We start from the raw sequence: 17,838 nt of genomic DNA, 5'->3' as shown, positions 1-17,838 counted from the left end.
CTACTGGGGCGTGGAGTAGCCGCGACTGGTAGCCTCATGTCCGGCTACTCCACGCCCCAGTAGCCACAGAATTAAATCAACATATCAACTGATTAAAGTTTACAAAAGGATAGCCGGGACGTAAGGATTAGCCCAAAAAGGGCTATCCTTACGTCCCATTCATCCACCTACCACCCGTTCTACCTTTATAGGTAGAATCGTGGTGGTAGGTCCCCTTTAATAGGTAGATCCAAGATGGTAGGTTTCCTTTAAAAACCCAGTTGTCATTTATTGTAGTTAAACCTTGGCTTATACTCTAGTATATACGCTAGTTATAAATATATATCCGTATCACCACACACACAAGAAATCATATCTGCAAAGTGCAACAATTAAAATTCTTTAATTTAATTTAAAACACTCATAAATCTCTGAACACTGCCTCAACAGTAAGTGCAAGTGTAGTCAGGGCTTTAGATGAGGGGCTGTTCAATGTTTAGGGGGTACGGATACGATAGTGTAGATAGAACCTGGTACAGAGGTTGGAAGCATTTATGTAGATGGGATAGAGAATATTGTATAGTGCAATACATGGGGAGGGGGTGAGGTGGGGCATGGACCGGATCTGATGTTGTTCAGATTGGGGGGGGGGGGGGGTCCTAAAAGGTTTATGGCAGAGTTCTGTAGACACTTATCCATGGGAGGCTAATGTGAAACTACAAGTCCCAGCATGCCATGTTGATTGGAAGCAATCATGGGGAGCAGGAAGTTGTAGTTTTGCAACAGCTTAACCAGATAACCACTGTCCTTGGTATATAGCATTCAGACTGATACGAGTGACATATAGATAGTGTGATGTTGGGGTCCAATCAGTATATTGGATGGGGAGTTAAAAAGAACTTTTTCAAGGGCAGCTGAACACAGCCTTTTTTTCCTTCATTAGCAATATGTACAGCGGGATACATTATTGGCTTGTACACCGTTATGCATTTTAGACAAGTGGGTGTGGCTTGCCAGAAAAGGGGTTGGACTTGTAATGCAACCATATGTGCCAAATTCTGGTGCAAAGTAAGCCAACTAAATTAAAAAAAAGGTATAAAACCTGTTTGACTTCCCCCTCCCTGTGCGGTGCTGCCCCTCTGCCTTAAACAGGAATCATGGGAGCGCTGCTCTACTATAATAACCCTCTACAATTATATTCAATGCAACATTGCAAAACATAACCAGTTCTTATATAACAGACCGGCATAATTATGCACATTCCCAGGGGAAGGGGGTCACGCTGCATTATTATTTACATAGGGGCAGAGCCCCCCCTCACATGCCATCGCTATCTGTCCTCCCTTAGTGTCAGATGCCAGTGGCACCGCTCAGCAATTAGGAGATAAGAGTCGGCTTCTTACAGCGGGTCCCTGCCTCTAGTATTAGATAAAGGAAAGTTTAAAGACTTTTAATAAATTACTTAGAGAAATCTTATTATAAGATGTCAATGTGTTTAAAAGTGCCCAGTATATTCTGTTTGGGGAGGGAGACAGGGGGTGGAGGGGGGGGGGGGATGTAGGGCCGGACAGATCCTGATGCCCAAGTGTTATGTCAGGCATCTGCTGGGCTTATGTGTATACAGCAGATGAGAGGACTCCTGGTATAAGTAGGATGAGTGCGGGGTGTGGTATGGATACTGGGATTAGGAACGCAGTGTGGAGTTTGGGGGTGTCTCAGTTTTCTTGTCCCTCTATGATCCTCTCTCGCCTCTGCTGTGCTTCCAGGACGGCCAGCTCCTTGGCTTCCTTCTTCTGGTTCCGAGCTTCATACTCCAACCTACAGAGCGATGAATAGAGTTTAATATAAAGAAGAGGAAGCGGCATTACTGATGAAGATATTGCTGCATGGGATATATTTTCTGAGCCAAGGCCTATGTGTATATTGCATCCCCTCTAAAACACTGCTTTATGGCGGCTCAGACCTCAGTATATATGATGGTAGGTGATCCAGCAGTATCCTGGGATCAAAGTACACTCCTCACCCGGGCAGAGGCATCCCCTGCACTTCAGACCCATTGTGAAGAATGTACAAAGAACAGGGGCTACATGGGGAGAGTAGGGATTTACAGCACTGTGGGGATATTGCATTATCCTACCCCCTCCACACATTCTAAACACCAGATCGCTGGGGGCACTGCTCCTAGCACCCTTCTTGCCAATAGCACTTGGGTAATGGATCAGGCACGGCGCCACAGTTATAAAAATCCCATTTACGTGAAGTGGATTTGCCACAAGAGCTTACATTCATGACAAGTAATAGCAATACTGAAACAGATCAGAAACAGAGGGGGTGCTGGACCTGATATTAAAGGAGCCACCTTGCGTTTTTTGTAATGTGTGAGGGGCAGAATATTAGGTAATTTACCAATATACATCTAGTAATAGTTCTGCTCCACTTTCTTGATATGTAAAGTGAAGCCTCCTGTCTGTTACCTCATCAACCAGAGATTCCTGACCATAAAATGGCCGTAGATGGAGGCTCATGTGATATCTGTCCATGACAATCACCCTGCCAGGACCTTATGATAGTATTCATGAAGATCAAGGTCCTGGCAGGGAGATTGTTCATGGACAGAGATCACATGACCCTCCATCTGTGGAGGGCAATGGCATATCTACGACAAGTGCAGAACTATTACTAGATGTATATTGGTAATTGGTATATCCTGCCCCCCACAGACACATTACAATAAACATGAGGTCAAGTGGCCAACCCCTTTAATCACCAATCTTAAGGAAGCGATCAATATTTACATCCCGATTTCTAAATCCCATTTGTATTGAACAAGGCATCACTGTTGGCCAGGGCCGAAATTTGCAGCTGTGGAACATCTTTTGTCTGTGTCCTTTACATAACCCCTTAAATTATGGCCAAATATCATCCCGAATGCCTGGCATGGAAGCAAATTACCGCAATATGGAGAAACATTGGAAAGCTGTAGAACACAGAAGCGTCACATGTAGTTTGGAACATTTGCCGCCGCGGCCCCATCAGATCCCCGTTACTTGGGCTTGTAGTCGCAGCGTTGGGCACAATAATGGTAAAACACTGACCTGTTCTTTATAATCCTCTGTACAATATCATCTGTCGTCAGGTTGTTCCCGCTGTCTACCGTCTGGAATATCCCTCTGCGTTTCGGCTCCTGTGATAGGGATACACAGAATTGATGGGAATATAGCGAGAGCCGTGTGAGCGGTGACAGCATTAGGCAAATAAACAGAGGGCCCGAGGGGGACAGAGAATGAAGAGACACTTCATAAACCCACAGAAGACTCGAGAAAGCTAAATTACTTTACAAGCCTCGGGGCTACCAATATATAAGAGAGGAGAGGAGGAGGAGTAGATGGGGGAGTCGCGGATGATGTGCTGTAATCTCTCCATCAGATACTTACTGCATAGGGGTCCGATCCATCCTTATCTGGAAGGACTTCTGTCTTGCCATGACAAACCAGGTCAACCTGAAAAACAGAAGTAGTGATCAGATTCCTCTGATCTCCCTAGTGATCAGGTCTGGATATAAGACTCCCACACAATGTAGAGGATGTACCGTGGTGCTGCTATACCAGAGAAGGCCGTTCAGAGCACTGGATTAGAGTGAAGCCCCCCCAACCTGATACAGATACACGGACGGTCCCCTACTTAAGGACACCCGACTTACAGACAACCCATAGTTACAGACGGACCCCTCTGCCCACTGTGACCTCTGGTGAAGCTCTCTGGATGCTTTAAAATAGTCCCAGATTGCAATAATCAGCTTAAAATTGTCTGTAATGAAGCTTTATTGATAATTCTTGGTCCTATTACAGCAAAAAAATTTGAAACTCCAATTGTCACTGGGGCAAAAAAAAAAAAATTGTCGGGAACTACAATGATAAAATATACAGTTTCGACTTACATACAAATTCAACTTAAGAACAAACCTACAGTCCCTATCTTGTACGTAACCCGGGGACTGCCTGTATATTAAACTTATGTAGGAGGGACCCTCTGTCTGGAAAACCCACCCAGACCAATCCCACCACTATAATCTACTGGCAGCATGTTATAGAGAAAAACACAATGATCTCTGACCCATCTTTATCTCTGTCTAGTGTGCAATTTCCAAAATATTCCCAGTTTAATCCGTATGCTAATGAGGCAGTTGGGGCACACAACCGTGTCCTCGCCACCTAGTGCTCTGCCTGGGGCACCACCTTGTGTGTCACATAATTAGCAGTTTTGCTTTGTGAGAAGAACAGGGTGACAATGGAAAAAGAGGGAAGTGATTTAAATGAGAATAGCAGTGCTCTAGGTTCAGAGGGTACGACCGACTGCTTCATTAGCATACGGATTAAACTGGAAGGGTCTTGGAAATTGCATAAAATAAAAAGGACAATGAAAAAGGTTGAAAAATCAGTGTATTTCTTTATGCAATTTCCAAGACACTCCCGTTTTAATCCATATGCTAATAAGGCAGTTGATGAACCGAGGAAGTGTCCTCAGCACCTGGAGAACAGCTATTCCTGCCTGGACCTCTACCTTCTCCATCAGATAAGTATGAGATTGACCTTTTAAGAAGAATAGGATGACAATGGAAAAGAGGGACCTGATTTATATAGGAATAGCAGTGCTCCAGGTGTGGAGGACACAACCACGTGCACCAACTGCCTCATTAGCATATGGATTAAACTGGGAATATCTTGGAAACTGCATTGAATAATAAATATAGAGAAATGCAAAGTGATTTCCCCCATCTTTATTATTTTATGCAGTTTCCAAGATATTCTCAGTTTAATCACTACTGAGACATTTGGCGCAACCAGTGATGTCCTCAGCACCCGGGCCTCTGTTATTCCCATCTAAATCACTTTCCTTTCCTTCCAGCGTTATCTCACACTTCTCACAAAGCTAAACTCCAGCTTATCAGATGGAGAAGGTAGTGGTGCAGGCAGGAGTAGAAGAGCTTGTGCTGAGGACACGAACTGGGTGCACCAACAACCTCATTAGCATACGGATTCAAATGGGAGTTTCTCGGACACATTTTAATGGACAAACTATAGCAGATTTCTCTGAAACATCAGGTTATAATGCTTGGGGATGGTGGTGGTGGACTCACTTTAACTCACATCTACACATCTAACTCTCTTCATGTAGTGATATTGTGTAATTTAGAAGTGAATGATATCAGCTAACAGTTGCCAAAAAAAGTTTTTTCACTAGGACCACATTGTGACTGGGTTTGAATTCAACATAGCAGAAAAAGCTTAGCCCCGATCCCCCTGAGGACGCCACGGCATGTGGCGAAACATGTCGGGGGGGCTATTAGGCAGTTTTTAATTCAGAGGCAGTGGATAGCTAGATAGAAAACTATAAGACAATATATCAGAAACTTAGTTACTTAACTGCAGCAGAGCCAATCTAGACCGATCTATAGGAGTTACTGGCAGCAGAAAAGTTTAATTCAGACCAGTTCATAGGGATTACTGACAATGACCGCAAAATACCGTGGGGCCCCAATACTAACCTAACGTGGGGCGTCCCCACCGCGGTTATAGCGGGTATACCTCCCTATTTGAGGACTGTTCCAATATCAGTCCCCCTCCTTGCGGGTCATAGTGGCCACAAGCTGCCTGATAAATCCTGTCCACCCAACCGAAATATAAATTCTAGCATCTGCACTCTGTAAACTTTTAAACATTTTGGACGGAGCACATTCATCTTTTAATATACACTAATAAAAGTTAAATTTTACGTGACAAATGGGTTTATGTGTCCACGTAGGACAACTTTTTTCTGCTATGATATCAGCTAATACACTGGAAAGTTACAGGGGACAGTCCACACATGTTTTCGGCAGCCTCTGCTTTACCCAGGTTTTCTGTACAAGTCATGCAGCCATTGGGTGAGTACAGCCATGGCATGAATGCATCTGGCTAGAATAGCCCTCGAAGTGAACTTCTCTAACCTGTAACATTCTGTGGTTTTACTACTTTGCTTGCACCCGATAACTCACCTTAAAATGATCCAAGAGATCAGAAGTGACGGAATAGGGGGCACCGATCACAACCTCCGATACATACTGTATGGGAAGGAATAAAGACAGTAAGTAACAACAATACCTCTGCTCATTGTAGTATTATCTTAGCCTCTTATTCTCACCCTGCAAGCCAGAACGCTGAGAGTCCTCTCGTGGATGTTCATTATGGGGTAATTCTTCCTCTTGTAGTGATTGACTTCCTAAAAGGATGGACAGACAGTCAGCACATTGTACAGAAATCTCTCCAGTTATAGACTATAACCTGTGATGGGAGTCACCTGGTCAAAATGCAACCCCACAATAATGTACGGCTTCTCAGATAAGCTGTGGACCTTCTCCAGGAAATCTATATGACCGATATCTGCCGGAACCCGTAAAGGATCCAAACATCGTAAGCTGTGTGGACGGAAGGTCTAAGAAAGCACGGATATAACAAATCTGAAACCTCCTGCTCAACATCTTAAAGGGACAATTCATCACAATTTACTATTAGCCCCCCAAGTAGGGGATGAAATGTTCTTTACCTATATATATGTAAAAAAAACTAGTGCAAAGTCATGTGAAAATGAGCAGAGAAGAGTCATATTTTGCCCGAGAGGAGTCACTTTTGGAGGCTTCAGGGTGCAGTCACACATTGTTTAAAACGCATTGCAACAGCTGAAGAGAGATTTGCCTAATTAAACAGCTGTTTACACTTGCATTCACCGCAGATCTATAGCACCTGCGGGTGTCATTAAATATAAGAATATCTGGTGAGATGTTCCATTCATATAACCCCCTAACCTAATGGGGACCCAACCAATCACAAGGGTTCTTCCCCCCCCCCATCTGGGCCGAGCACCTGTTGCTCCACTCATCCTATTTGGGACTGTTGGAGATATACTTGGCCATCGCTAGTCCTATAGAGGTCAATGAAGCGCAGACACATACACAACCAGGGGTCCCACCCAATCAGACAGCTACAGAAACATCCCTTTAAGCCAAGGCCCATCTGTGAATGTATATGCCTCGGATGTAAAGGATACGGAAGAGATCGAAGGCTCCAGCGACATATATGATGCAGTCTCCAGGCTGTGGCTCCTTTCCAGAGGCAAACTGCATGATCTTCTGTGATGTCTGGAGAAACTGGGAAACCCCGGTCCACGGACTGCGGCCCCTGGCGTCCTACAAGACACGACCACAGGGATGTAAAATGCTGTCAAATAAGGGGAATCCAAGAAATAATGAAGAGCAAAGAGATCCAACCTGGAGCTCTGGTTTAAAGGAATTGTCCATAGGTTGAAAAACTTTCTTAATTCCTCTATTTATATAGCGCACACAGATTATGAAGCGCTGCACAGAGTTTGCTAAATCGGTCCCTGTGCCCAATAGGGGCTCACAATCTAATCACCTTACAAGTATGTTTTGGAGTGTGGGAGGAAACCTGTGGTCCCGGAGGAAATCCACGCAAACACGGAGAGAACATACAAACTCTTTGCAGATGTTGACTTGGATGGGACTTGCACCCAGGACCCCAGCGCTTTAAGGCTGTAGTGCTAATCACTGAGTCATCCATTTCTGACCATGGGTAGAGCGTAGTATTGCAACTAAGTTTCATTAATCTCTATACAGCTGAGTTGCAATAGCAGCAAGAACCATGGCGAGGTGTGGGGCTATTTTTGGAAAACACCCCCATGTTTTTAAAGCCGTTTACTACTGCCGCTTCAAGACTGCTGCTTGTAATGTTACCTTCCTGCATGACATACGAGTAGATCTCCTTCCTATAACCAAATCCTCCTTTCATGGAACAGGAAGACACGAGCACTACGTACTTTTAGTAACCCTATCCCAACCTATTTTTTCCACTGCTTACAGAGGTTTGTCACTAAAGCAGCCTGCCCTGAACTCGTGTATACCCCGGCTGCACCAACACAAACATAGGATCTGACAAGTAATTATTACGCAATTATCAATAGCTCAAACATATTCTGCAGCGTCGTACATATCAGAGAAGCCAAACACAAATAGTGAGTGTGCAATCTATAAGGAAATAGGGTAAAAGTGCTGTGGGAGCGCAATCAAGGGAAGTGGTGCAGCACAAGAGAAGTCTTATGGAGAACGTAGAGCTTGGGTGATCAACATGGATGATGATGGAAAAGGGACTAATTACAAGGCAATAAGGTAAGTGACAGGAACAAGGATTGGCACATTGTAAGTAGTGGCTGAATGACACGTGGATCCTGCTGCGGCAATCAGGATGGATAGGAGAAGAAGAACCAGTCATTTATACAAATCCATGGATTAAATCTGATGCCCCCTGCTGTTCATAATATTAATGAACATCCTCCTGTGTCCACTTTGAATGTGTAGATCAGGACGCACATGCTCAGTCTGGCTCTGCTGCATGAAGTATGTAGAAGGATCTTTAACAGGACCTCTCTCTGTCAGAGAAGAAGCCAAGCAGTACAACTAGGACAGTGATGGCGAACCTTTTAGTGGCCGAGTGCCCAAACTGCAACCCCAAAACCCCCCTTATTTATTGTGAGGTGCCAAAAATTAAAGCAGTAACTGATTGCTCTCTGTTCAACAACTTTCAATCATATTGGCCTCATCATTTTAGCTTCTTTCCAGTGTCCCTCTGTAGACAGAGAATCGTGGGGGCAACAGGAGGTCCTCCAAAGATAATTCGGCCCTGTCCAATTCTCCCTCTTCCTACAGTCCCAAGTAGTAAGTATCAAAGTATGACTGGCAGCAGCATCTTTTAAGCTGCTTGGAACTGCAGTAAGATTCTTTGAGTCCTTTCTGTTGTGCTTGGGCGATGGCACCCGTGCCATAGGTTCGCCACTACTAAACTAGAGTGAGCATTGCCTAAGACAAGCAGAGATGCCAATGCAGCTTCAAAGTCTGTCCACTCTACCAACAGGGAAAGAGAGAGAGAGATGCAAGACTGAGCATGTGCGTCCACCTCAGCACATTTATCATGGTGGACACTAAGAGGTTTTGCTAGACAAACAGAAAGTGGTGCATTTTTTTTAAATTATCAATTGAATATCTGAAGCATCTTGTATTTATGTATAGGACTACAGGTTTTATATACCAATAAAACAACCTTCTCTGTGGCACAACCCCTTTAAGGATTATACTGTGTAATACTAACCATCACCTGAGGACAATGAGTGCTTCTCTTAGAGGGAATTAAAGTTTTAGGATTCTTATTTCAGTCCCTGTATTAATGTAATACAAACAGACTAAACCCATAAAAACGTTGGCTAGCCGCCCAGATCTCGCCCGTGTTGTTATGTACGAGATGGACTGGGCCTGAGGAGTAGTAACCACCACGAAGAAGACCTCTGTCCTATATTGCTACCATCATCTACAATGTCACATTACAGGTTTTAATACACAGAAAGTTATAGATTTGGACAAACTTACAAATATCTTTGTACTCTGCAAGAAAGAGTGAAATAATCCAGAGAGGATCTTACATCCTGGGAGGGGGAGGGTCACCAATATCAAGAAATATGCCAACTATAGTATTTTGATAATTTGCACTGTAGAAATTTGCAGTTATACCCAGTATATAATTATGATGTTATAACAAGGCTGCAGAACATAGCATTAGAGAAGTTTGTGGCACTATCCCCTTAATAGGATCTAAAAGGAAATCCATCATGATAAACCAGGGATACTTACCCACAGATCTAGGCACCATGACTGGGGTAATCTTCTTACATGTGTTATCCCTGGCCTCATTCCTACTAAAATCAATCATAAAAATTATGCTAATGTCTGGAAGAATTCTGTGGGGTGTTAACAGAGCCCCTCTATGCTGTAGCTTCACAGGCTGTGAGGAGAACAGTGCAGGAGAACTCAGAGGGAGTGAACTGCTGAAGAGAGGCAAAGGGGGAAGGATGAGAGTGCAACAGCCTGTGAAGCTACATAGAAAGGCTCTGGTAACACCCCCTGAGGCCTTTTGGTTCATTAGTCTAATTTTAAAAGTTGATTTTAAAAGGAAGGAGGCCATGGATAAGAAATATAAGAAGATGACCACAGTCACGGTGCCTGGATCTACGAGTAAGTGCCCCAGGTTTGTCATGATGGCAGATTTCCTTTAAATTTAGGCAAACAAAAACCAATAGCAAATTGCAGTGGTACATATTAGATTAAACATTTGAATCCTCTTTAGACACTCTTGTCTAATTTGATACCACATTAGACAAAATTTACCAACATTTTATATACTTAAAAGGACATTACCACCAGTATGAAGGGCTGTAAACCAAGCACACGTACATACACATGTGTGCCCCCTCTGGCAGGATCTGCTCTTCTTTTAGCTTTTTATGGCCTCACGTTTAAAAAGCTTTTGAAATTTATGCAAATTAGCCTGAAGGGCTCTAGTCTCCATAGCTGTTAATAGTGAGTCATCCAGCTATGAAGACTGGAGCCACTTAGGCTCCTTTGCATAATTTATAAAGGCATTTTTTGTAAAAACAAATGCATAAGATACTGCCAGAGGGGGCACACACCAGCATGTAACTGCGCTCAGTTTACAATTCTTAATCCTGGTAGTGGATTTCTTTTAAAAGACACACGGCTTTCAGCCAAAATACTCGCCGATTCTTGTACCAATTCCTTAGTTATTAATCTTGGAAATAATTGTTATTCCCGATTCACAGGACAGGGTATAACATTAAAATTTGGAGTAAACCCTTTAAATGAGATTTAAAGGGCGTCTGAGACCAGGCATGGGATTGATGTCAGCTGTAGGATGGATCTGCAGGACTAGATTTGAGAGAGCGTTACCCACCTTCCCAAAGTTGTCTTGGTGTCGCCTAAAATCTTGAGTGGCTTCCTATAGAGAGAAAAGCAGAGAGCTTACAGACCCTGCACAGGGAGGGGCACTAGCGAGGAAGCAATCGCTCACATGCATCTTATACTCACATTATTTGCTACGCTGTGATGGGCTTTTGTCATGAGCAGCATACGCCCCACCAGGTCGGTAGTGGAGACCCCCTGTGTGCGCTGACATTCCCTGTAAATAGAGAGATCCCAATGTAATCCAAGCACCAGAGTCATTACTACCACAGCCCCATTAACCCTTGACCCCACTGACCTGTATCTTCCAGCATTCTTCACCTCTTCATAAGTATCCTTACCATCCACTGTCAGGGTGATGTCATCTGCAAAGGAGGCAAAAAGTGTGTTACAGGGGCGGTAGCGAGGATTTGATCTATGGTGGACTACTACAACCCCCATCACGAGAACAGGAGTCCTATGTCCACTGTGTAAATGGAGAAACGCCTGAGGATGCACAATGCCGCATCATTAATACAGTCGGAGCTACTGCGCCCGATCTCCCATTCTCAGAACACTCCACAGCGCCACCGCTGACCATGGGTGGTACATAGTATTGCAACTAATCTACTTTCATTTCTATGCAGTTGCAATAACAGCATTAACCATGGATAAATGTGGAGTAGTTTTTGGAAGAAAGTAGCCATATTTTTAACCTCCGGACATCCCCTCTGACTCTTAAATTGCAGAAAAAAAAAAATGCTTGGTATTCATAACCAAAAACTCAATGTTGATCACAGCAATCCAATCACATCACAGCTTTCATATTATCAACCTTCTGGGTCAATGAAAGGTGCAATATGATTGGCTGTTATGGGCACCATGTCAATCACTTACCGCTAATAAATCTATGTAATAAAATGTTCCTCGACCTGCGTCTCAGAGAATGGAGATTTGACTTTAAAGGGATTGTCCAGAGGTTGATAAATGTGGCCAAGTTAGAAAAAGGGCTCTTGATGAAAGGGTCCATTTCATCTCTATACCAGGGACACTTACTCATAGACCCAGGGCTAAGTGGGTCTAATCTTCTTATATTGGCTTCATGGGCTCCTTCCTTCTAAAATCAACTTTTAAAATTATGCTGATGAACTGAAGGGCTCTGAGAGGAGGGGGTGTTAACAGAGCCTCTCTGTGCTGCAGCTACACAAGCTGTTACACTGTCTCACACTCTCCCTGCTCCCTCTGGATAAATGATTAAGTGTCCCTGATTTATCATGATGGATTTTGTTGGCAGATTTCCTTTGATATAAAGGGATGATGAATTTCTTTTAAAGTGCTCTTGCCTTGGACACAGAAGATTTTGCTTCCTCTGATCCACACCAATTCAGAAGACATGCATACTCAGCTGAGAGTGCATGTGTATGAGAGTGGTAATAAGGAATAGCTGCATGCCAAACAAGGATTTGATGGACAGCTGTTGATGAAGCACAGCCGTCTACTGTATGTACTCACTTCCGTGGACGCAGAAGTCGCAGTTATACTTGTCCAGGGTTTCCAGGGTGGTGACGTAGGGAGCTCCGGGGACAATCTCATCCACCCACTTGATGGCGCGCACCATCTTGTAGCGCTCTTCCTGTGTGAAGACAGGTGGGCCCTTGTGACGGGAGATCTCCTCTACAAAGGAAAGGGAAGATAAAAAGATCAGACAAGTTCACGGTTATCAGCTACAAAACGGGGATAAGAGAACTGGCCGGAGGGAAGAAATAATATTGTACGACAAAGCAGACTTATCTGTGCCCAGGAGTGATATGGGCACCACCCACACACATTGAGCCGCCATATGATAGAGGATGGGGGGAATTTGACTAATCTGGATAGGTCTGTTCATTTCAGAGATCAGAAAGAAAGCAGAAAAAGTGTAAAATGTAGAATTAAGATATGAAAGTCCCCATGACCCAACCTCTCTGATCACAGCAACAGGGCCGGACTACAAGTACCACCAATCCTTATAGATGAGGTGATGAGTAACTGACAGCATATGCCATAGACTGTAAGCTCTTGGGAGCAGGGCCCTCGCTCCTGTTATTACTATGTAATGTCTTGTTCTATCTGTACAGCGCTGCGGAATATGACGGCGCTATCTATATCCTAGGAGTTGGCCATGCAGCCCCCCTACCACGGCAATGTAAGAGCCTTAGTGTTAGATGCCTTCTGTCCCCACACACAGCAAATAATGGTGACATCATCGGGATTGTTGACAAATCTCTGTGTGTACACGTTTGGCAGTGCCACGTTGCCGCTATTAGCTTGGTGGTGGTTGCCTAAGGGGAAGGTAGAGTCACTTTAGGGGCACTGTCTCCATCTGGAGTAAACAAGATTTAAGAACCAGGGCTTTTTTTACTATGAGAACTGTCAATCTGTGGAATAGCCTGCCTCAGGCGCTGGTCACAGCAGGAAGAGGAGAGAGCTTCAAGACGGGCCTAGATGCATTTTTACAGCTAAATAACATTGATGGTTATGTTATATAGAATTGTTTCCCCTAAATCCCTTCCTCGGTGGAACTTGATGGACATGTGTCTTTTTTCAACCGTATGAAAAGAGACTTAAATTATGCAAATGAGCCTGATGGGCTCCAGGCTCCATTAACATCAGATGCAGATACAATACTGACACAAGACGGCGCGAAAAATGAATACGTTTTTGTTGTGGACGTGAAATGCAAATATCCTTAAAAAAGGCACAATCGTGTACAAGCTGCCGTACAGATACAGTCACTGATAAATCTAGTCGTGGCCTTTGGAAAGTAACAAGCAAGACACATATCCCACCATATTCTGCCACACTGTACAGATCATGGGGGACACATACAGACAAAATAAGACTTTACCAACCAATAACATGGACACATGGAAAATAGGAGTGAGGGCCCTGCTCCCAAGAGCTTACAATCTATTATCTGCATTTGTTTTTTCTATTCTCTGAACATCCCAGATGCCTGACAGAGGATGGCGCCATTTATAGATGGAAGCAGCCATGTTTATTTTGTGTGTCTATTCCTAACATTTTTCAGACAAACAGATAATGATAGAATAAAGCTGCAGTCCTGTCACTTACCATCCGTGTGCACCCCGACAATCAGGTAATCCCCCATGGCCCGGGCCTGGCGCAGCTGGTTGGAGTGTCCATAGTGAACCATGTCATAGCTGTGCAACAAAACAGACAAATCTCATTCATTTACGCCAAAAAAAAAAAAACTTCACTAATCCACATCCGAACAAACAAGTGAAAAGCTCCGACACAGGACAGAAAAGCCGAGGCTCCGCTGCCAGGAACCCGTACAATGGAGGCCACACATCATCTCCCAGCGGGAGGGAGACACTGAACTGTGGAGAGAGCAGCGCCCCGTGAAAACCAGGAGTCCGACGGACCTCTTATTGTTCCGTCAGACTAATGGACAAACGGTTCTGCTCCGTTATATTGTTGTACTGTACATCGCAGGCCCAAAACCTGAGGCTGCACTACTGAGCCCTACTGCTAATAACACGTCTCCTCCTGAGGTAACTGAAGGCACGAGCCGCCATCGCTGAGAGAAAGTGTACACACGTCCCTATAAGACTCTGCCCCCAGATAAGACATCGCTGTCAGGTTTAAGTGAATAGAGCTGTCACTTTAAGCCACCCCCGGCCCCTCTCCAAGACAGATTAGACTCCCGATGGAGGATCAGGTTGTTTATAACAGGATTCACCCACGCCCTTAGATCCGTGGACGGACGCCAGCTACCTTTCCCTTCAGGGAGCCTCATGTTTATAACCATCAGGGATGAAATAGTCATTTGTCCTTATAAAAACATATTCATGGTTATTTATACGCGGAGGAATAATTACAGGGAACGTACACATGGGGCAGAGTCATGTGCTGATTCCTCTCACAACCCCTTAGTCACCAATACTGTAAGAGGTATCCAAGGGGTAAAATATCCGCCTCCATTTCAACGTATGTTGTCTACTATCAAAATCCATCCTGATAAACCAGGGACATTACTCATAGGTCCAGGCACCGTGACTGTGGTATCTTCTTATATTTGTTATCCATGGCCTCCTTCCTTCTAAAAATCAGCTTTTACAATTATGCTAATGAGTCAGAGGATATTACCAGAGCCAGATGCTCTGTCTTCACAGACTTACCCTCAGCACTCAGGGTGAAATTAGAGCAGCAAGTGCTAAAAAAACCGGAGAGAGAGTGTAACATCCTGCGAATCTACAGCATGGAGGGGTTTTGTTTTTCACGGCCTGCTTACTTCTAAAATTAATTCATGCCAATGAGCCCAAAGGGTTCTGGGGGTTGTAATTAGAGTCCATCCGTGCTGTAGATTCACAGACTGTTAATCTAATACAGTGGGTGGTGGGGAGTGCTCTTGCACATTGGGGTTCGAAGGGGAACTAGTAAAGCACTCCCACTTTCTTGCTAATTAACATAATTATAAAAGTTGATTTTAGAAGTTGGGAGGCAATGGATAAATATAAGAAGATTACCACAGTCACGGTGCCTGGATCTATGAGTAATGTCCCTGGTTTATGATAATGGTTTTTAATGGCAGATTTCTTATATAGGGGTTGCATGTGGGATAACTGGGGGTCCGACACCCCCATATATGAGGAAATGAAGTGCATACGTCTCCCTTTGCTTCCTCAGTCCCATAGAAGTGAATGAAGTGCAGTACAGCGGCTGTCACCACATAATGAAGTGTCACGTGTTGCAGTGTAGTTTACATAGGGTCGCTCACATTCCTCCCTCCCCGCGCTCTCAGCATTCCTATACAGGCCGCTCTGCTGGTTATATCTTCTCACCTGCAGCCGCCCCCGGGCACTGATCAGGTGTCTGAGCCTCAGATCTCCATAGTAATTAATTAGCGGAAAGACAATCTGGCGACAACGTGGTGTCACGTGATGCGATGTGGTCAGGACGTAGACAGAACTGCAGAGCATCGCTATCTATGTACCGAGAGGGCACAGCCCCGGACTACAAGGTCAGAGTGAGGGTGGGCACCAGGATAAAGCATTGCCCCGGGTATGTAACGATGGGTGTAATAATCCTGACAGTGACCATGAAGACAGCACCAGACCCAGGTGACAGCACCCATGACAGGCGGTACCTCACCAGACACCACTTATCTCTGCAGATAATATAGGGAGAGGCACAAAGGTCATCCCCATCAGGACACGTTGTCCCTGCGCAGATTCCACAAGATAACCCATTAATAAGGTGCCATTAGATGGTGCATGCTACAGACTGGCACCGTGTAACCCAAATAGGGGCAAAGTCCCATACAAATCCACACAGTTTATAGGACACCGACCTCTGCCAGGAAGGAAGAGCCAATAATAACACAACACTGGGCACCGCTACTATGATGTGGGGTGTGGGGGCTCAGCTCATAAACACAAGTAGGGGGTCTTCATCCTGGCAGTCAGCCCCCCCTCCTCTGGTTACACCTCAGCTGCTGACAACCATTTCCCTACAGCCATCACTAACCCTTCAGTAGCACTAGAGCATTATCAAATGCCCAGGAGGGAATTGGAAAACTTGGGTGCAACTTTAAACAGAAAAAAAAAAATTAGTACGACTGAAGAGACAGTGAGGGAAGGTCAATTTAGACATGAAGTGCCAGGAAGAACAAGAGCAGAGCATGAACTTCTCATAGTGGATATTCTACAGGAGTATCTAATCTCTTCAGATACATAATATGTCTTGATAGTTTGCTACAATGTATCACTGATATTTAGAATACATGGAAAGCTAATGCTCATCACTGCGGAGTGACGAATTAAAGGGGGGTGAAGAATTAAGAAGGGGGGTGCCCTTTAGCGAGCCAGTATACACAAACATTCACATAAAGCAGATATTTTGCCTTTGAACGTGTTGTGAACAAGGTTGCAGCGAGCAAACGGATTTCTGCAACAAATCTGCCGTGTGTGAATAACCCCCTAAGGCTCCATGCATATCAGTAGGGAATTCAACATGGATATTGTGTGTGCACACCCTGCATCCAAAATCTAGAGAAACTGGAACATCTGCATGTGATAACCAACATGTGGTGTGAAAATATATCCCAAATCTGCAGAAGTTCCCCCTCCTATCATCCATATGTTTAGGATTTCCTGCTACCCACACCCAAATTCCAGGCAGCACAGGAGCAGGATCAGCACATGAGACAATACACCTCCCCAGCACAGATAGAGTGCGTCCATACAACCACCCGGCGCAGTATAAGGAGAGGGGGCACTTATCTGCCTTTGGGGCACATTCACACGTGACAAATGTGTTACAGGAATTTTAACCATTCATCCGGATGAGATGTGATCGCAGGGTGAACCACAGGGATCACTAGAAGACCCTCTGCCCTCCATCCCATGATGCTTCACATGATCCCTATTGAACCACTCAGAACCCTGGAAACAGTGGGGTGCCAGCTATTGCCCCCCAGGAATCAGACACTTATGCTAAACTTTTTCCCTTTAGGAGGGTTTTTATCTACAAATAACCTACATCCAGGGCAGGATAGGAGATTGATTATTGGGGTCTCTCAGCTGATACACGGGGCAGGGGTCTCCCCAATTACTGATAGAACCTCTTTACACCACGAGCCATAAGTGTAAACTACAACTCCCAGCGTGCCCCGATTTGACTACTTTTGCACCCATAGAAGCCACTGTCTTAAAGGAACAGTCCATAGACAGGGCGCGGTGCAGCGCAGACTGACTGCAGAGGATGCAGGTCTCCTGCCCTCCCCGCACATGCACGCTCACCAGCCATCGCACCACACCCGCACGCTCCGCCGGGACAGCGCCTGCTCCGGGGCCGGGTTGCCGTGTCCGTTCCGAATCATCATGAGACTTTAATGAGGTGACATCCAACCGGAAACCTCCCACAAGCCGACAACGCCTTCCCCAGAAGTGACGTCGCCCAAAGCCGCGCTCCCATAGCAACCCCTAACGCGGGCTACGGAAGCGGCCATCTTTGTTATG

At 44.9% G+C, this 17,838-nt stretch overlaps 1 protein-coding gene across 1 annotated transcript; it reads right to left on the bottom strand.

Moving 5' to 3' along the window:
• Window positions 1-366: 366 nt before the first annotated feature.
• On the bottom strand, window positions 367-17,779 carry PCYT2 (phosphate cytidylyltransferase 2, ethanolamine). The gene is made up of 13 exons (XM_072112241.1): window positions 17,620-17,779; window positions 13,928-14,016; window positions 12,326-12,487; window positions 11,133-11,199; window positions 10,961-11,051; window positions 10,827-10,871; window positions 7,063-7,201; window positions 6,316-6,398; window positions 6,160-6,237; window positions 6,014-6,079; window positions 3,414-3,479; window positions 3,075-3,163; window positions 367-1,797 (listed from the first exon to the last, which is right to left on the bottom strand). Exons 1-13 carry the CDS (start codon window positions 17,700-17,702, stop codon window positions 1,695-1,697), a joined length of 1,161 nt encoding a protein of 386 aa, XP_071968342.1. The 5' UTR covers window positions 17,703-17,779; the 3' UTR covers window positions 367-1,694.
• Between the last annotated feature and the right edge of the window lie 59 nt (window positions 17,780-17,838).

The sequence above is a fragment of the Engystomops pustulosus genome, chromosome 6 (genome assembly GCF_040894005.1).
Source record: "Engystomops pustulosus chromosome 6, aEngPut4.maternal, whole genome shotgun sequence".
NCBI lineage: Eukaryota > Metazoa > Chordata > Amphibia > Anura > Leptodactylidae > Engystomops > Engystomops pustulosus.
This window is presented reverse-complemented; position numbering and strand designations above follow the sequence as displayed.

Bases quoted from the DNA above. Each gene is read 5' to 3' on its own strand.
- PCYT2 (XM_072112241.1), bottom strand. From the start codon at position 17,702: ATGATGATTCGGAACGGACACGGCAACCCGGCCCCGGAGCAGGCGCTG. The intron at 7,202-10,826 runs GTGGGTAACGCT...CGTGTCTTGTAG, and splicing joins ACCAAGACAACTTTGGGAAG to GACGCCAGGGGCCGCAGTCC. The intron at 3,480-6,013 runs GTGAGTTATCGG...TCTGTTTTTCAG, and splicing joins ATCTCTTGGATCATTTTAAG to GTTGACCTGGTTTGTCATGG.